The 21,980-nt window shown below is 34.5% G+C and overlaps 1 protein-coding gene across 2 annotated transcripts in view; it reads right to left on the bottom strand.

The window, feature by feature from the left end:
• Positions 1–21,980, bottom strand: part of LOC134539333 (protein O-GlcNAcase) — a 55,003-nt gene that overhangs the window by 19,295 nt on the left and 13,728 nt on the right. The window contains exons 6-11 of one of the 2 annotated variants that reach the window (XM_063381266.1): positions 20,445–20,726; positions 17,112–17,440; positions 14,639–14,934; positions 12,527–12,704; positions 9,556–9,730; positions 1,823–1,876 (exon numbers count right to left, since the gene is read on the bottom strand). In XM_063381266.1, coding sequence (XP_063237336.1) covers positions 1,823–1,876; positions 9,556–9,730; positions 12,527–12,704; positions 14,639–14,934; positions 17,112–17,440; positions 20,445–20,726 — 1,314 coding nt within the window. The remainder of the gene's footprint in view (positions 1–1,822; positions 1,877–9,555; positions 9,731–12,526; positions 12,705–14,638; positions 14,935–17,111; positions 17,441–20,444; positions 20,727–21,980) is intronic. The other variant, XM_063381267.1, reaches the window with a different exon arrangement.

The following is a 21,980-nucleotide window of genomic DNA, read 5'->3' as shown; positions in this document are numbered from 1 at the left end:
AAAAAATAATAAAATAGAACATAGGAATGGGACCAAAATACCTGAAGAGATTACTCCATAAAATTTACATACTTAGATAAAAAAAATCTCAGCTGGTAATATTAGCTATATCAACTGCAAATATCAGAAATAAAATATCTTTGGCAGTCTACTTCATTAATATGACACTTTTACACTATCAAACATATCAATTAACCAGAGCATAAAACCCTGCAATGACTTGCTCAATATTTATTTTCTTTTATTGAACATACAATATAGAAGTAACCTGCTACGGTAAACACAAGTATATGAAAGCATGGTCAGTTCTGTCAATCTGAATGTAACAACAGCTTTTCTTCTAATGACAAAGAAGGAAAAAAAAAAAAAAAAAAAAAAAATTCTGCAGCCTGGCGACTGATAGAGAGAAAAAAAAAATAATAGAAATTTTATGTTAACTTTTAAAAAATATTTTTTTTTTAAGTTTAAATTTTATTTAGAATTTATTTCTGAGGTTTCACTGGCAACAATGGTCTGTTTTAGAATATTGGACATTAAGTAAAAATAACTGAATGAAAAAACAAAACTGAGATTTCATGTAAAATCACTGATTTTCAAGTCACTGATAGGAACCAGTGTTGTTCTAATATTATGGAAATTAGACTCAAATATTGACAAATTATCGAAGTTCAGCATGAGATATATTGGTATCGCCCCATCTCTAGTGTCAAGTAATATGAAAAATTTCTACGAACAAAATTAATAGCATTCCTACAAATTTCCTTATTTCTGCCACTCAGAGTTAACCACCATGACAATGGCGTGGATGGTTTACAGGGAATCGCCTAAGCGCCAAGCCACATGTTTTTGAAGCTAAAGGGGAGTAGCCAAGTTCAACCACACATACGACTGAAGATACTGTCTCTGGAATAAGCAATGACAATAAGTTTAATTTGAAAACAATGCATTAGTACACGCATGGCTTATTTATGAGAGTGCACAGTATCTTCAACCGTATGAAGCACCAATATTTACGCAACGCACGCAGGCCGCCAGTAAATTTACGCGCAGGGAGCAATGAAATAGGGTTACGCGCGCAACTTTTCTCTTCCTTCAAGTGATGTATCTCACAGAGAGACAAAAACCATCTGGAAGAGCTGCATACATTACATATAAGATTCTGAAAGAAAATTATTCCAAAACTAGATTATTTACACAGACCAGTTCACAACAAAAACTTACAATGATGTAGGTTAAAGATGATTACAGTGATTACTTAGTCACACACAAATAAATACATACATCTCCCAGTGCAGTGAAGAATGTAACGTGAAGATAGTTACAAATCGTCACTCGCAGAGACATCAGACAATACAAAAGCTAAAAGATTCAGTTTTTTTTTTTTTAATGAATTCAGTGTAAGTTCTTGTAAGAAATGGCCTGATGAATATATCATGAAAGAGAGTGCATTATCATCCTAGAAACAAATATTAACACTATGAGTAATCGACGATTGCTTCAGTTATCTCCTTGTCCTCCCTCCTCGACTATGGCATCACCTCTCAAAAGAGCTGCAACTTGGGAGACGCAAAGCGCAACGCAGGGACGCAAAAAGTGAGAAAAACGCATCGCAGCGCACATGTGGCTTTGTTCTAACGTTACCTGCTGGATCAATTGCTCGCGAAATCACCCCATTCCACAAGGTCGTTTCTCAATCTACTTATTCAAGCTTGGCAGAGCGGTCCAAGATTAAAGATTTAGGTTCACTACCGGAAAATATTCTCGAGCAACGACCTTCGGAATGCGAGTGATTCTGCAGAGAGAGGAATGGAATACCGCGTACATGTGTAGCTGCCAAGGGTGAAGCTGGCAACCATCTGTGGAAACTGCCCGTTAGCTGAAGAGCAATAAAAAAACATCACAAATTAGTAAACATCTATACTGCGGAGTCCCACATGCAACATCACACCAACATTAGGTCCTTTAAACAAGGCACAACCACAAACACTGGCAGCCAGCTCAGAAAATACTTTAAAGAATCCGAGTTTTAAGGCAATAGGATCAATCTCCTTCAATATGATGAACCATAACCATCTGAACAAAAGTTTGAATCTTCATAACAAAAATTATCAAAGCAAAGCTTTTCGGATAATACAAAAAAAATCAATAATGTCAGCTGGTTCATAAAGTTACTTTACAACATTTACAACTTACAGCATCAGAATCCACCCCCTTCTAAAATTAAAAAAAAAAAACAGAACATTTAAAAACAACATGCAATACAACCCCTACTATCAAAATCTATAAACATGTGTCAACAAGAATGCAGCTGTCGGAAATCAGATTTCACGGAAAATTGAACACGGAAATTAAAATCACCATACCATCATTTTGTAGTATGAACTTTTATTTTTAAAATATAGTTCAGGGTTGCACACAGTTGGAAACATACAGCAAGGACATATGCACACAACGCAGGCGCTGAATGGCACAAGTTCATGGAAGATGAAATAAAAGGTTTGCAAAAGCATAATAGTACTGTTAACATGGCAGCAGAAATGAAAAAGATTAAAGAAAAGATAACAGTCATATAGTCTGTTATACACTAAAAAAAGTTCTTCAAAAATCTGTAATAAAATATCTGTCATGGGCATATTATACACTGCATAGAAACGTAATTTTCTTTTAAGAAGACTAATTAAAAAAATTATTGACAAGTTAAAGAGAGATAGTATGTAGGCCTGTCTGAATAATAGTTTTTTGATGTGAAGCGAAGTAGAATTAAACTGAAAATATTGTTCTTGAGGAAGCTGTATTGCATTTATTTTATAAATTTAAGAATTGAAGTAAAATAAATAAATGTTTAACCTTTGTAATGTTTTAACTGGTTAAATGATTAACCAATTGGTTAAAACTATAAAACTACCATGCGTAATATTAATATTGACTATTGAGCATTCATTAAAGCAAACGGAAAGCCTACCTTTTGATTTTAAGTAACCAACTTTAATCAAGCAAAACACATATGTGTGTGTGTGTGTGTGTGTGTGTGTGTGTGTGTGTATATATATAAATAAAAATCTAACTTTACAAGTGTGAAGCTTCACATCAAACGTGAAGTTTTGCATCACAACCGAAGCTTCAAATAAAACGAATAGGAAATTTCCTGGCAAAGTGAAATCAAATACTAAAAAGAGCTTTGATTTATTCCCTGAGTCGAAGCTTTGCTATTTCTATTTCAGCCCCATCCATTCCTCTCTTATAATTACACGCATCACTCCCTGCACTTCAGACACTACAACAAAAAAGTATAAAGGAAATATCAACAGAAACAGACCCACTTAACAGAGAACATAGATCCTAAGAGCTTATGAGATGTACTACGAAGTATCTAATTAACCAAGCAATTATCATGGATAACATAAGAAGTTTATAACAGATAAGCAGCCCTGTGTGAATATCAGTGTTATAGTTTTAATTATATTCAAATATAAAAAATGGGGGAAAATTTTTCTCTTAACATTTTTATGGCAGTTTCAAAGTCATATTTTAACAAATACTTACACACTATTAGTCAATAAATACTTCATGTTAATGATTACAAATACGTAGTAAAACAGTATGTGCTTTTGAATTTTTTGGGAATTTTTTTGTGGTGGTTGCAAACTGTTTTCTTATTTTCAACTTATCGAAAAATCAGATGACAGACTATTCTCCAGTCTGAACTTTAGCCGTAAGACTGTTCAAATATTAGTTTTATAGTTTGAATTGAATTCAAATAGTAAGAATGGGGAAAAATATTTCTCTCTAAATTTATAATGGCAGTTTCAAAGTCATATTTTAAAAAATACTTTCGCGTTAGTATGGCAATAAATATTTAATTACATTCTGCACAGTAATTTCAGGCCAATTAATATATTTGAACTTATTAATCATTTATATTTTACAGCAATGATATTTAACCTTAATGCTGATAATTACATGAGGTGATACGCAACAGCTTCATTACACTTCATATTCAAATGTTCACTATTACTATGTGAACGTAAATTATTTGTTTTTGTACTCGTATTTTCGAATATTCCCATAGGTTTGCATATAAGTGATTACAATTGTCCCAGTGCTGCTTGATGTATGAATTAATATCAGCAGAACACCCTCCTGTTACATGTTAAAAATCTCGAGAGAAAAAAATTTAAAGCAACATAACCTGTAAGATAAAAGGAATTTAATTAGTAAAACATAATTAATCTAATATGAAAATGTGGTTGTTCACGGTTTAAGCATTTTTAGGTAAGAACAAGTAATTTGTATATTTTAAAACAATTCATCATTTTATACACAGTAGAATAAGTCAATGTTTAAAAAAAAAAATTTATATTTTGTAATTGACTAGAAACGAATCACTGAAAATGGCATTTGCACAGTAAGTATGATCAAAGTTGTGCACCAACCAGTTTTTTAAGAAGTAAAATTAGTATTAAACTAAAAAAACAGTGATTTCACAGCAAAAAAAAAAAAATCCAATAACATTTCAAAATAAATTTAGGGTGTTTTGGTTAAAAATGTGAGAGTCAAACAAATTTGATTTAAACAGGGTAGACAAATATAAGTCCACGATTTGGAGCACTCATGACTCATAAATCAGACATTAAAATTTTTTTTTTAATAATGTGTGTTAAACAATAGCATTGAGATTCGCTGAATGCAATAACTACAAATTAAACTAGAATGAATTCATGAATGCAGTAAGAAAATATGAACCAGAATCAAAATTGGCAAAATAATGCAATTGACCAACTAGCACTGTTCAGCTGTAGTTGCATATTGAAATCTTGTAATGAGCACAAGCAGTAAATATTTCTCACATCTTCCATAAAAATCTGTCACTCATTTCATCATGAAAAAACAACCCATGCGTGGGTTGGACTTTCAGTGGCAAATTTAGATCCAAGCGCGGACCTGGCCAATCAACAATAGCATCAAGGCAAGCGTTACACACTGCAAAGCCTACACTCTGTGGAAATTTATTTTTTGCCTGCACACTAAGTTGATAACTGTGCACTTGAAATTAATGAATCACAAATTAAAATAAAAATCCAATTAATGGTAACATTTGCCCGGACACTTCATCGCACAAACACATTGAAGCGTCAATGTGTGAAACATGTTCACACCTCTTTTTCAGACTGCAAAAAAAAAAATGTTAAGCACCTAAGTTTCCCTATTGAACTTCAAGGACATAATCGAATTGAATGAAATATGCGGGGGGGGGAAAAGTAAAAGCTAGCTGCCAGTGTCTGAGGCTTGCTTCACAATTGTCATAATTATATTCTTTTATGAGCCTTAAATTTTATTATAAAAGAATGCTATCTTTCATCAAGAAGCTGTCAAAATTTTTAAAATTCTTCATTTTACTTGCAAAAATTGTCAAGTAGCATTACTAATTCATAATTCACACTTTAAAGGCAATCACAAAGACCCATCATTACCACAGCAAAAAACATCTTAACATATAATTATTGATTTTTGTTAAAAATTGTATGCAGTTAAATAATCACCAGAAAACCGCACATTATTAACTGCTACCCAACTAATGTATGTTTATTATTTTAGACACATTGAATGCACAGCATTAACACAGCAAAAAAATTCCAAGACATTAATTTAGAAAGAAGAAAAAAGAAGTCCCTACAGCACTATGGAATCATTCATTTTGTACATTAAGTTCACTTATTTATTGTTCAAATTACATTTTTTCGTCATAAAAAACCTACCACACAATGGCAGTATTGTGTTAAAATTAGCATTTACCTTTTCCTCAATGAGGCTAGTTTGACAGAAAAATATCACTGAAACTGTTGACAATTAAAAAATATAATACGTTTTTTGAATGATTCTTGAAATGGGAAATACATATATAGGGACAATTGCCATTGCTGGTTTTCACTGTATGTCAAAGAGAAACCACAAGAATGGACACCAGAAATAGCACAAATGCACAGGGGAAAAAAACAACCAAAATCAGCTGATGTCAAATATCATGGCACAGACGAACATAGGTAGTGTGCTGACAATGACGAGACAGTTGTAACAAGAAACACAGTAACAAACCGACAATTTCCATTTTGAGGACATAAAATTATTCCAAATAGATTAAGATGATGGCAGTGTCAAGTTTTATAAAATTCGAATTGCCTGTCACACACCAGTTTAATTAATATAACAATATCCACTTGTAAGATCGGGCTGCTGATTCACTAATTTGTCACTACTACACAGCACTGATCTAAGGCTCTATCAGACAGAGAATTTACTGCCACATCTGAGCGAGATCCAGATTAAGTAGCCGGCAGACACTACTGTGGCGTGTGTACTTTCTCGCATTCTCGTTCCACTGCTGTCCCACTGCAGCATTGCACGCAAAGCTTACCGAAGTGTTGTGCACGCGTCCAGTTGCTATTCCAAGCCCTGAATTGTTTACGTTCCAACTGTTTTGACTAGTGTAAAAGGCTCTACCCAGATCACAGATACAGCAATGCATGAAGCACGCTAAGCCAAATCCATTACTTCAGTAAGGATAGAAGTTATTAAGTTGGCCGACATGGCTGGGCACACAAGCTCTAAAAGCAGACAATTTGGCGTGCAATCTTCACGCCGGGACTAGTAGCGGTGATCATAGTTTTAAGCTAGAATGTTATAGATAAAGACTCTCTGCACTTCCCTATACCATTTACAATACTTGTTGAAATTTTCGTACCTAAAAACATCTGTGAAAACACCTGTTTTAGTAAATTACACTGTTCAAAAAAGTACGCATAGACATCACCATGGAACGAAACATGTATAGGTAGACAAGTGCAATGGCTCTTAAATGTAATTCATAGGGACTCGATTAAATGGTGAATTGCGATAAAACCAAAATAACACAGTAAAACATGTCAATATAACATAATACCCAAATGCAAGTTAATACACCATTTAGCACCAAAATGTAATTGAAAACATGAAATCAAACAGCAATCTGGCAAAACTTAACTGAAATTACAGAATTTTAATCTTTTATCACGGTGAGAAATTATCGAACGTAATTTATTTACTAGCATGAATTTTATACCAAAACGTATGACCTACAAGGATTAGAAAAAATTAATATTATATTGTTTGATATTGCATTTCTTAGATTAGTAACATGTTTTCACATTAATGACGACACATATTCCACACACAAAAATTTTCAGATTATTTTTTCTTCTGAGTAATTCTGTTTTAGACATGCTTATTACTAATGATTTTACTGTAAATGTGCATTAGGTGTCAATAAAAAAGAAGAATATTTTAGTGAAATTGTTTAATAATACACTTTTCTAATGAATAAAAAATTTATGAAAATAAAAACAATAACACAGAAATCTGCTGTTTAAAAAATGAAATGGTTCTAAAAATAAAACCATAAAATCTCGTCCCTTGCTATCTGTAATTAGACACCTGTAATCGATCTTGAGTGGTATGTAAATGGCGTGGTAACAACTGGATCTCTGCATGTTTTTCGGTGGCCCGGCTGGGTGACCACCTTAAAGTAAACAAAATTTATTTGGTACTTTTTATTATTGAAGAGCATTGCAGGAATAATTATATTAAAGTATTTTGCATCCATCTGATGGCTACTTGAAGACTTAAGATTTGAATAAAAAAGTGTTATGACTGCAAATACATAAATTTCTTATTCTTAATGTGAACTTCACTTGTTCAGGTCAAACACAGTGATAATTCATATAAACAATAATTATTTATTCATGCTCTGATTAATCAATTACTACCTCTTTTTAAGTAATCAATAAATACAAGAAAGTAATATATTACTGTATTTACTTGAATATAGATGTCACAATTTCTAAATACACTCTTTTTTTAGTGTTTGGTTCCTTATAAGCTGTCTATGCGTTTGAGATGCACCTGGTTTAAGCAAAAATATTAACATAAGTACTTAATATCAGAAAAAGGCTTTCTTTATTTCAGGGTATTTATTACAATACAGATCTGGTACTACTGTATGATGGAACACAAAACTTTTATCTATTCGTAGTATCCAATAGAATTAAAAAAACAGCAATATTTCATACTTCCAACACCTTGCATAAATTGTTTGAGAGAACAGTACTAGTGTGTTGGCTGCTTTAAATCATTAACATACAGCATTCTGAAATAATGCTAGACACCAAAGAAGAATGCAACATTTAAATTTTTCTCAGTGAATTTGATGGTTTGCATGTTAAAGTACGACATTATTGATTGTACTTCACAGCCCATTTTCAAAGCTTACAAATAAAAAAAATGTGTGTTTAATAATCAAGTAAATTTAGCAAATGAATAATTCAACTGATTGTAAGATACTCCCATTTTTCAGAGTAAAATAGTTACAACAGGTGCATTTTGGAATTGACTAAATACCGTAATTTCCATTTATAAATACCAAGGAATATTATTAACATGATAATATGAACTGTATTTACACAATTTAGAATTCACAGCCTCAGGGTGGCTTGCAAACCTGTGATAAAAAATTCCTGACTTTTTCAGGTTTGAAAAAAATAATTCTGACCAATAACTATCAAAAATTCAAATTCAAAATCACAACTTAAAGGCATACCACACTTCAATATTGCTGCAGTCAGTGGTAAATTATTTTAATCGCACTACTGTCTATAGCACAATTAAATAGCTTCTAATGAGCAAAAAGGAATGGGAGGAATACCATTTTGTAACACTTGGATACAGCTTTGGGAGGGGGAAGACAGGATGTGAACATGGAACCATTACACAACAAAAAAATTCTCTGCTATAACTTTATTTTTCCATTATCATCATACAAAAAAAAAGTAATTGAAAATAGACATTAAAATATTCACTGACTACATAAGAAATTCCCTCATTTCCCCCGTTTTTCACTGTAGCTGGAAATTCCCCGACTTCAGCTGCATGTCCCTATTTTCTAGACACCCTGAGCCTGTTACAATACATTTCACATAAGAATAAGTGAGGCTTACGTCTTGTCGACATAGAGGTCGTTATAGAGACAAAAGAGGTGACATGCTATGGATGAAACACTGACAAAATGATGGGGTTAGGGAAAGCTGAGTACCCAGACAATCCATTAGCTCACAGCAACGCCCGCTTGCGGAAGAACATGGGTTGGACGTCTGCCGGGAATCGAACCTGGATCGCAGTGTGGTGGAAGGCAAGTGTTCTGACAGACTCTCAAATATGAGTTTATGCATATTGCATGCTGTTTTGTTGGCCATATCATGGCCAACAAAACCACACCAACAAAGCACTAAATTGTAATATCTAAATAAAAATCTAGAGCAGAAAATAATCTTTAACTTTTGCTGTGTTATTGCTGTGAAAACTATCTGCCATGTTTGTAATGTCTTGGTTCTCTACTTGGTTCAGAGATAGACAAGTGCAGCCATTGAAAACGGATGCTTTTCAGCAGTGAGCATCCCCCCCCCCCACCCCCTCCGGGATATGGGGATCCACTACACAGGCTCCAAGCTTAGTTCATGTGCAACTCACCCAGCCACTTGATGTACGAATTGAGCAACGAAATCACACCCCGCATGTCCCACACATACGGGTAGAGATCGTACAACAACTCACGGTTGGGAACGTAAGTCAAGTGTTGGAACAGCGTGTTCACGGATTTACTCATCTCCTCCAGTCGCTTGGCTCTCTCAAACCACTCCGTCACCTGGGAGGAAATAAGCATGGCATAGGCGAGGTTTCAAATGCATCCGGTTCAAAAGCAATCATTATGGACTCTGTAACAGTTACAGTGTACCACTGTTTTATAGTCTCCATGTACACAAAATAACTAGATCATCTGTTTGGTTGAGAAAATATCCATATCGACATTCACAAAGAATTAATTTTGTGTTTGAAATCAATTACATACGTCAAAAATTAAAAAAAATTAATTTTGCACTTTTATATTAATTAGACATGTCAAAAAAATTGGTCGTCTGTAAAGTCGGTTTACAGACGATAGTTTAACATGACGTCAAAACAAAACATTGATGATATAATTGCATACTTTTATGAATAAAATTAAATCATTTTTATTGAATTATCACTATTTTGTATGGATACAAAGGAGGAGTGAAATTAAATCTACAATTTAATTGATAAATTTACTTTTATTTACACTCATTAATTCAAATATGTTTATTACTTTAACAAAGAGATTATTTTAACTATAACTTTTATACATGTTTGCTATTTAACTTCTTCCAATCTGTGTTATTCTGTTAAGGATAGGATGATGATTAGAGATGGTGATTTATAGCATTTTGAATTTGAAATTTAGCATTTTGTAGCATTTTTAAAAACAATATTTAGCCAATTCTCTCATTTTACATTACTGAAGAAAAGTATATTTTTAAAAAAGAAACCGTTGCTTGCCGTTTTACCGACTTTTTTTCTTCATCCGACTTCTAGGTGAATCAATTTTTTTGCGGTCTGATGTCCCTCAGATTTAATGTGCTTTTCAAGTACATCTTTTTTTTTCCACTCCAGACGACGATTACATAAATTGCACAATAAAATATTCGTATAACTTTCGTAGAACTGTTCACTTTTGTATTTATTTATGCGCTCGCGAATAGAAATGACGTTTCGTCCCATTTTTACCCAGAGAAATAACAGTATATAACATATTCACGAGTATGCGCGTATTTGTAAACACACCACTTTCCATAGACTAAACAAGAACGCAGCTTTCACGTGAAACACAGCCAGAAAATGGGACCTACAATTGTTAGCGCGGCGAAGCAGAGATGTCGCAATATGGTGGCCTAAACACTCGGCTACTCTGCAAGATGACGGACAATCTTCCAGCTAGTTGTTCTTTGCTTTGTTTACAATCACGAGGCACGGATGGCCGTTCTTCATTCAATATTTACGAACATTAGTTTTGAATGACGTGAAAATAAGATACTTGTGCCAAATACGCCATAAAATGATGGTTTCTTTTGATACTGAACTGAAACGAAATACAATCGGTAAATAAATTGTGTAGAGTGAAGACGAATCTACTTTTTTTTTTTTAACTTGATTTCGCATTTATCTCGGAATAGTCTAGATTTCGCATTTTATAGCGGAAAAAATATAATTTAGCATATTTTCGCATCTATTTCGCAAAAACAAAAAATCACTATCCCTAACGATGATAGGAAAAGTAGGAAATGAATGGGAGTCTTTCAAGTTTAATGTGCCTCGAAAAAGTCAAAATATGGTTGTTCCAATTGAGTGGAAAAGAGATAGATGCCGCGCAAGCGTACGAGCATAACGGGACACAGTGTAACGGGACACTTTTTCGTGCGTGCAGCCGGCGTTCATTGATTTATTAGACGTCAAGTCAAAAAAATTTTTTTTTACATAAACATACCATGGTAACCTCTAAAGATTGATGGCAATGAAGATGCAAGCTTAACTACGTATTAGGAATCTGAATAAGTGGTAATGTCCGAATATTTGATTTCTACTTTAAAATACATCGGTTTATACTGAAAAAATACCCACACAAAGCGCTTGGAATCTAATAGTGGGACCAAAAACATCATGCGACGTTTACGTGAGAGGTTTTTTTAATCCAAATTTTGACGCCCTAAAATATAGGTACGACGATTATGCGAGTGCGACAATTATGCGATAAAAGAGTGTATTTTAGCGAAAAAAGTATTACAAAACAGAATTTATAAAAAACAATAACACTGAAATCTTCCTGTTCAAAAAACCAACATAGACTAAAAATAAAACCATAAATTCTTGCCTCTAATAATATAAAATGAAAACTATTATGAACCTACAAAGTTTAAAGAAATACTACAAAGGTTCTATACCCGAAACACTCTGGAAACGGAAATAGTTGTGTTTGGCCTTCCTAGTGAGAGTTCTTCGAGATCAGCTTTGAAGCAGCTTTGTTACAGCAGTAGTGAAATGTGATAACAATCCCTGAAAAATACTAGAATATTTATTTAAATGGATTTCACAACTGCTTTTACAACTCCAAATGTATTCAACTTTATTTAGGATGTTCACTGATACAATTCTTTCCTGGTATTGAGCGCTATTCTTTTTCACGTATGTCGGAAATAGGAAATCACACATCTTTTCGAGAAATTTTCAAGGATTGTTTCATCCAATAACAAATATTGATTCAATCATACGGCTACTCCTAAAACTATACCGTGCCATTTACAAATAAAGTTCAATAATATTTTTTAATGTTAATTAAATGAATGATTAAACTATGAACTGGTTGTCTAACAGTATTGCAGAAATAAAAATTTGTGACTTTTACATGACAATATTAGATCTTTCTATACTTACAAATTACATAACTGAGGTTAACATTTTAGATGTTTATTACATATAAACTTTTGCGACATTTATGACTAAGTACCACCTGTGTGCACTGAAACACTGCCCACCAGCTAAACATGCCCACCACCTTTGAAAAAATTCACGTGACGACACCATCTCTTACCTCTGGCTTCTTTGTTTCGTCCTTGCACTTTTGGTTGGCTTGCGTGACCAAGTGCGCATTGCTCTTGAGCCAATTGAACTCTTGCAGGAGCGTGACTCCTTGACCACCGTGCTCGAACGGCAAATAGAACAGGTCGCAAAGCAACGCTACATCCTCATGCGTTAGCGCTTTGTCGGACCTGCAATCAAAGTACGGACTGCTGTTCATCCTGCTTTATCCCGTCATGTTTAATACCGACACAAAGTGCTCGGAATCTATCAGCAGGACCAAAAAACATAATGCAACGTTTAGGAGAGAATTTTTTTTCTTCCAAATTTTGAAGTCTAAAATAACGGTGTGACGATTATGCGATAAAAAAAAAGTGACAATTTATCATATTATAGAAATAATATATAGAGACAAGATTATAAGGTGAATTTCAATAAATCCGAAATACCACCAAAAAGCATGCAGAGATACTGTTGAACACAAAAATGTATGTTAATAAACCATATCATGGCACCAAAATGCAAGTTAAATCATGCAGTTAAGCAGCATTTTCCCAAAAAAAAAAAATAAAAAAAAAAAGAATCTTTTTAATGTTTGAAATACAAGGAATGTGTCACCTGTATATAAAGTCAGTAACAAGTGCTTAGATCAGAATAATTAATTTAATTCGTACGATTTTGAATCTGTTATTGATTCACTCGGAACTACAAATGCTCACCAATTAATTTTTATTGTTCTGAAGGTACATATCTGTTTTAGACGATCTTATTAGATACTATTTTATTGTAAAACTGTAGCCATGTCTACATTACAATATCGTGTTTTATCGCATAATCGTCGCACATTTTATACTAAAATCAAGTTTGAAAAGTAGGGGTGCGACGTTTAAGAGAGAAAATACAAATTTTGTTAGGTAAATTTATTCATAAAAACAAAAGTACGTTTATTTAAAAAGTGAAGTATAAAAGAGCACGCCGAACAATTTAAATTATTAAGTCATGCAACAAAAACCTTCCTTCAACTTTAAATAGAAAAACAAATACGAAGTGAGGCTGAACGAATGCATAACTATCGTCGTAGTAAACACCACCAAAGAGTGCGGGCTATGAAATGTAGTTAACTCGGCACTCGACAGAGAGCGCACGTTCATGCAATCGGCGAGATATCGATATTCGACTATGTGTGCGCGCTCCATACGGGACATACATAACCGAACATGAATGATGCCAACTAGCGCTGGCTACACTTTTAAAAGCAATATACCGCATAGACGCAGACGAACAGATAAAGGTTATAAAGTTTAAAAACGTCTTTAAAAGAAAATTTACAGAACAGACAACTTTGTATTTCCGTTAATTAAATCAGTGGTAATGTCCGAATATTTGATTTCTATTTTAAAATACATCTTTTATACGGAAAAAATACCCACACAAAGCGCTCGGAATCTAATAGTGGGACAAAAAAAAACATCATACGACGTTTACGCGAGAGATTTTTTTTAATCCAAATTTTGACACCATCAAATATAGGTGCTACGATTATGCGATAAAAGAGGGTATTTTAGCGAAATAAGTATTACAAAACAGAATATTTAAAAAAACAATAACATTGAAATCTTCCTGTTTAAAAAACCAACATGGACTAAAAATCAAACCATAAAATCTTGCCTCTAATAATATAAAACTCAACAGTAAAACACATTCCGTGAAAATTTCTCAAGTAATATGGGCAGAGATGTAAATTTTACCAAACATTTTCCTTTTATTCCATCACCAACATAGATTTACATAAGAGAGATTGATGTACGTTATACAATAACTTATTTCCTGCGGATCAATGAGTACTGTTCAGACAACTTTTTGTTCCTATCAGATAGTAGAGGGTAGCATGGGTCCTACCCAACACTCAAATGTTAAGTGGGCCGTTAAGTGGTGAAGAAAGACAAAAATGTATGTTCTGTTAGGTTCCGGTTGTATAAATAAAAGTTGATAAAATCTACTTGTGCATTATAACGCGCTGGAAAATTTTCTGGTAATAACCATTACTTTCTTATTAATGGAAAATGTTTCCAAAAATACTTTCCCAGAAAACTAACATCATCGACATAGGCGAACAATATCTTACTTCTCAGCAGGGTTGCTTGTCTCCACTATCATCGTCGAGCCAGTGTTCGCCGAAGAGTCTATCTGCATCGAAGCAGTCGGCGACACAGCTTCGCCGTCCGACATGGGGACGTCATCGCTGTTCTTCAGCACGTGGGCAGGAGAACCGTTCGGCGTGAAGTTACAGTCCATCGGCTCCAGGGAGATGTGGGACGCCGGCGTGAGCACGGGGTCGCATATGACTTTTGTTTCCGAAACGAGGGAGTTCATCACGGGGCCTGGCGTAGGCTGGACCAAACTGTCACTAGTTCCATTGACCTGGGGGGGGGAAAAAAAACATACGCTTCCTTTAGCATATCCCTCTCGAACAAGCAAACAAAGTTCTCAAATTTCTTGAACAAGAAAAGATTCAAAATGCAATTGGAAATGACAACTTTAAAATGTAGACACTTAGTACCGAACTCATAATTTTTTACCAGACTGACCCTTGAAATACTTCTACTTAGGGATGGGCTGGTCAAATCCTCAAATCCCACCGAATCTCGAGTATTCAAAAGATTAGGGATTCGAGAAAACAATATTCGGAATTTGAGGAAAATATTTTAAGAAATATATTGGAATAGAAATAGTAATTTAAAAAATTAGACTATAGCAAAAGTTTAATAGGGTTATTTATGTTTATTTTTGTAATGATTCTAATACGATTTCCCAGTGTATTATTCTTTTAACACACACACACACACGTATATATGTATTAAGTAAATAAAATAAATAAGATGTACTTATATGGAATTTAGTGTCTGATGCCATAACTACTTACACAGTATCTATCAATGGTAAATACGGCTGTCACTTAGTTCTAAAAAATCATTCATTTTACCGGGAATGGTCCATACAACATTGTGTGGCATTTTGGTTATCATCGTTGTAATTGCACAAGAAGGGAAGGGGGAGAAGTTGACAGTATTTTCACGCGGAAGGTTGTTTAAAGGGGAGAGAATGTTAAAGAGGGAAGACAAGGTGGTTTGTGTCTCTGGGAGGGATGAGCTTTGGCCTCTAAGACTGAGAACTGGGGAGGGAGAAGTGAGCCATACGTCATGATACCACCGCCGCCGCCAGCCTGGCCGGGCAAGATTCGCATGCTCCTATGTTGCAGATGCTACCACCACTGCATTTTAAAACTGAATGTCTGATTATTTTAGTTCTTCTTATAGGAACACAATTGAGAGTATTTAAACCCACACTAAATATAACCTGTGTGTTAAAAAATAATATATTTTTATAAGCTTGCATTATAAATTTTCAAATTTTTTCAGATTATTTATATTTTAGTGTCAAAATTGTTGATTTTTTGACAGTTCTTGAGAATATATTCATAAAATTGCTGCTTCAATAAATTCCGGGGTTCATAAAACAGGGTTCCAGTGAATTTTGTTTGTAGATAAAAAATTAAGCTGATTTATCGGCAACCTAACTACCATAGTGTCGTTAACTTTTCGAAAAAAAAAAAAAATGTTGGCTGCCTTGATTTTTCTTTTGGTTGTTTGTTGCTGGGAATACTCAACATAAATGGCTCAGATCATCTATTTTCCAAAACAGAACAACCAAAACACAATGTTTTTTTTTCAATACTTTGAAACTGCAAAGCGCCAAAGTACGAGTGCTGAAAATTGTAACTTCAGTTCGAATCTCAAAAAAAATACTTGAGCGCACATCTGCACGTGTGCACACGGCAGCCATGCTTATTTCACTGCTACAAAGATAATTCAAAACCGTCAAATATTTTTTTTCCCCCCAAAGTATAATGGTTTGCGATTATACTCAATTAGCCGCTCCGTTAATATATATTCCCTCAATTCTGAACTCAGAAGTTTTGTAAAATTACTTTTTTATTTAAGTCATCTTGTTCAAGAAATTTCGATGTTTTCCTCATATTTAGAACTTATTTTTGATTTGATGTGAGTTTTTGGACGTACGCCATTGCTAAGAACTTTTTCTGTTGAAGAAAAACTAAAAAATAAAAATAAAGAAATAAATAAATAAAATACCCAAAAAAGACAAAAAAAAAACACAAAATTAAGCAAAATATTGCTGTTGTCAACAAGGATATAAACACCACAAAATATTCTGTAACAGGAATATGGTCAATAAACAAAGAAAAACAAAGAAAATGTACTAAGAGAACGAAAAAAAAAAAAAACACAAATTATGACGACACAGAAATATTGAACCCAAAATAATTCAGCACAACGGTTGAAACGAGACAAAAACACGACAGAACGAAAAGACGAAACGAACACAATAGTTTTACCAAAACAGAAACAAGCGACGTTTCGGTAACTGCTATCTGCTCCCGTCCTCAGGCAGAGGCGCACAAGGTACGGAAACACAGGTGCGACTTACATCAAGTCAAGCACTCCCATTGCACAAATCTTTCAAAGATAACACTTGTTTTTCGACGTCGGGGCACATCACCGCCCGCGGGGGCAACTCACCGCGCCGCAGACCTCGGCCAGGGCGTGCAGCTGGTTGGCGTTGACGGACGGCAGGCTCGCCGTGGTGGTGGTGGTGGTCAGCGACATGCAGGTGTTGACCGAGGGGACGATGGGCACCGGCGCAGCCGCCGCCACCACCTGCTGGGGCTTGGCGATGGGGCCCCAGGCGGCGCGCGGCCGCCGGAACTCCGCCATCCAGTCGGCGATGGCGTTGCGCAGGGCGCGCCGCGGGTGGTACATGTTGGGCGAGAGGGTGGAGGGCACGTCCTCGCCGGCCGTGCCGTCCTCCGCCTCCGTCTCCAGCTTTATGTCCGCGCTCACCGAGTCGTCTGCCCGCAACGACACACACACACACCGTTACCTACCCGCCGGCATCAAAAATTATTTCAACTAAAACTGAATACCCGTAATTTAACCCTTTCCTGCCTAGAAATGTAAAAAAAAAAAAATTGAATTTTGTAATTTTTATTCAGTTTTCATATTTAAGTAGGCACTAGAAGGAGACCATAATTTTTTTCCAAATTTTTTTTATTATTTATATTTAATATATATATTTTTAATGATGGGACTTTTTAAGTCCTGACAGGCATTTATCATATGTCCAGCTCAACGGGGAAAAAAAAAAAAAAAAAAGCGCTCCAGACTGGTGCAGCGCTGCCGTGTTAAGTGCTGCAACCTCTCGGCTGTCGATCGAACTTCGACAACTGGCGGAGCGGAGCTATGCAGGGGCCCAGAGGTCCCGACAGGCGGCATGTGGTTTCAAACATGCACACACTATTTCTATGGGGCTTCAAACATTGTGGGACTAACAAGTCCCGCCAGGCAGGAAAGGGTTAATGTTTAATACATTTCCAATGGATTATTTTTTTTTAATATTATTTGTTACTGATAAATATAGCAAGTGGGACTCATTCAAAAAAAAAATCTAAAAAATTTCATAAAAAACATTTTAGTTTTTCTGAAACATGATACATATGTTTTTTTATATGTAACAATCTACGGTTACGACTCATACATAGTAAAACTCCACGGATACCACCCCATTTATTGCGAACACCTCTCTATTACAACAACCCTTTTCAAAAAACCATAAAAAATTTTTTTTGTTAAAAAGTCAAAAGTTTGAAGTAAATTGGCCAATAATTCATTTGAAGCATGCTGCGCTGCATTACTTTCCTGCTTTGTACAAAATCATTTCTAACAGTTAATGTTGCAAAGGCATTTATTAACAAACAATCTGAAAATAGTTTAGATGGAACAATTAAGTTGAAAATTAATATTATCAAGTTTATTACACGTTATTGCATGAGGTCCCTGCAGTTTTACATGCCATTGTAAACAATGTGAATTTTTTTTTTCCGTGCCACTGTAAACCATACGGCAATGAACCGAATCTTTGCCAACATGAGCACGAAAATTATGTTCAAACTAAGATGGCATATTTAGGTTTTATATCTCTCCCCTTTAAACTTTAATGTATTATGCATGAAAGCAGTTGTTAATGCAATTGTTACATAAATAAACAGTGGATTACTGGGTCTTTTGTTAAATTAGTTTATAACGCAACATAACCAATTCCTGTAAATAAGGCGTCTTCGTTTATGTTCAGCGATGCTCATTTTACTACAATAGAAATGTGCTGGAAAGGCAGTTGGCAGCAGTAAATTTCCAAACCTTAAACACAAATGTTCATAACTTTTTTGAACCTAAAAATTATTTAAAAGTGGTTATATCTGTTTAATAGAATTCTTTCTGACGAAAATCTGAAATAAATTAAATATTAACATACTATTTACCCGGGCCAAAAAAGAACTGTGTAAAATCTCACTAATAAAAGTGGACAGTTTGAGATGCTTCAATTACAAGAACTGAAGATTTCATTTTCATCACTGAACACAATTGTGAAGAACTGTCAAACTGAATGGATTATTATTATTTTTTTAACTGTGTGAGAGTATTAAAATCTAGTTAATGTATCAAAACATAACCATTTCTTTTCTTTTATTTAGTGAGGTGTGCATTTGTTTCTCATTGTTTCCATCATAGTGAGATAATAAAATTTTTTTAACACTTCCCCACTTTTTTATGTATTTTGGTCCTGGTCTCTCGAAATAATAAAAATGAGATTCTAATGTACTGAAATTAGGCATGTGCGAGAAAGACTTTTTTGATTTCGAGACGAGATCGAGAAAGCAATTTAAAAATTCTCGAGAATCGAGTCGAGATCGAGAAATCTGTACTTTATTTAACAGGATAATATGATCCAAAAAAGAAAACTCAATAATCTGACAAACATACATAATAATTCAATAATTTTATCAAGTATCCACAATTGCAATTGCAATTACAACTTTACCTTTACACTCAACAGTTTATTTGCCTACTGTCGTATGTAAACATACGTTATTGACTCCATAGTCTATACAGTTTCCTTGAGCCATGGACGGTACTTGATCATGAAAGTCTGAACATTCACCACTATCGATATGTCACTATCGATACGGACCGCAATTTAAACATCATGTTGCTTGTTATATACTGCTGGCCGTGTGTATAACGTAAGGCCATAAAACAAAATGCAATCGCGGAAGAATTCTGCAGTCATGTTTATATTTTTATTTTTTACCGTACCGTTTTACGTTGATACTTGATATTGATACCGAAAATGATTTATTTTTAACTTTAATGTTGGTTTTATTAACGGAAAATAATCATTTTCTTCTGTAATTTAATGTGATAACCACAGCACAATTCATTGTTTACGTTTACCGTTTCATGTAGTGACTTGTGAACGGAAGTTGTTCGTTTTTAACTTTTTAATAATTTATCGTGTATACTATCGTAACAAGTAAGTATATTTTATTTTATTCGATCTACGTTACGTTGAAGATATGTTAATTATTTCAACACGCAACGCAAAATGCTGCCTCAATATATTATACCTAACCTATTTCTTGTTTACAAAATTCTCGAAAATTCCGATCCAAAAAAATTATCTCGAGACGAGATCGAGAAAATTTCTGTCTCGACTCGTTCTCGATGATGCCGAGACTCGCACATCACTAACTGAAATACCAATTGATCAATAGAAACATGGCCTTAGTAAGTTACTGTAGTCATAATAGTTAAATCAGAATAGTCCTTATAACTTCACACATGATGTCTAAATGTATCTGTGAACCAATTTCAGAACCTTTTCAAAACATATTATTACAATTTTATTTGAACTTTTCCCATATAAGAAGTCGACAAATTTCAGACGGGAATTGAAGCTTTGTGACTTCCAGCACTGTTACTGTGGCCCTAGGACCCCGTCTCAAAACCTGTACTTACTAATGGAGGGGTCTCGCTTGCCGTCCACATTGCACCTGCTCCACTGCGCCAGTGTGTGAATGGCCACAAAGTTCGCCCCGTACTCGCAGTTGGGGTTCGTGAGGACACCGCGCAGCTTCGGGATCAAGTCGGGCGAACGGCCCGAGTACGGGCCGAGGAACACTCTCTTCTGATCGTAGTCGTTGGCGTGGATGTTGTCCCAAATCACCGGGGGCCTTCTCAACACGTCTGTGATCTCTTCTATCGATTCCACGGTAAGCAGTCGAGATATCACCTTCTGACCTGTGAAACAAATCAATAGTACTCATAATGGAGGTGGAAAAAATTTTTTAATTTGTACAAGTGTCTTTCCAGAGAAGTAACCACTAAGAAACATGATTGCTGATTGTATTCAAAACTAAATTTAAGCTATTAAGCTACAAATTATGTACAGAATGAGCAAGAATTTGAATGACCAACTTTGACTCCGAGTTCATCATGAACAAATAAGTCATAAAACACAAATGGCTTATGGTCTGAACTCTTAAGTGCTTTCCAAGGCTGATATACACCCTATAACTCTTTGCAGAACAACAATTTTGTTGCAAATAATAGAGAAAGTATTTAAAATGGAACAATAAGCTCCTGGATAATGTTCAATTATACCAAGTCCTACAACCACTGCAAAACTTGTCTCCGTTAGAAAAAAATTTAATTGAAATAATAAGGGGTAACAACACTTCCCAAAAATGTATGGAAAATAAAGATGTTGCCTACAATTATTTAAATTTTACGATAGTGATAAGTTTTTCAGTGGTTGGAGGACTAAGTTTAACTAAACAATATCTAGACATTTAGTGTCCCAATTTAATTACTTTATTATGTATGTGCAAAAAAAAAAAAGGCACTTTAGACCATAAGTTTCCAACTGAAGTTTTTCGGCTGAATTCTGAATCAACCTGTATGGTTCACTGACCAGAAAACATGTGTTAACAAGGTACGACATTAAAAAAAAAAATTCCATCATTTAAAGACTACAAAAGTGGATCAGTCTCTGCCTGAATGAAGAATATTAGTAGTACTAACATAAACGTATTATGGGAGAGGCAAAAACAGGATATTAACATACAAAAAGAATGGGCAACGAATAGCTAGAGGGAGACTGGAATATTTTTGGACTTCAAAAGCAAAGGGAAATGATGGTAATTTAGCTATAAATGATAGTTGAACATTGTATTTGTTTAAGCATTCCCGGGAAAATGATATTACAGGGTGTCTACAAATACCTAGTGAACCAATTTAAGGACTTTTCAGAACAGTGTAACAATATATTTTTTTAAAGTTATTTTTATTAAAAGGTAATTTTGAATCTACACACATAGCCAAAATGAGCAAAAGCAATATGAAATTTTATACTATATGCAGGAACATAAAGATTTTAAAATAAGAAAGCTTAAACATTTTCAGAGATAATTTCCACTTGTGATAATATAAACTGAGGTGATGTCAAAAACAAAATGACAATTGGCAAAAGTCTGCTATAAATTACAAGTTTCA

This window comes from Bacillus rossius, chromosome 15 (genome assembly GCF_032445375.1).
Source record: "Bacillus rossius redtenbacheri isolate Brsri chromosome 15, Brsri_v3, whole genome shotgun sequence".
Lineage (NCBI taxonomy): Eukaryota > Metazoa > Arthropoda > Insecta > Phasmatodea > Bacillidae > Bacillus > Bacillus rossius.
This window is presented reverse-complemented; position numbering and strand designations above follow the sequence as displayed.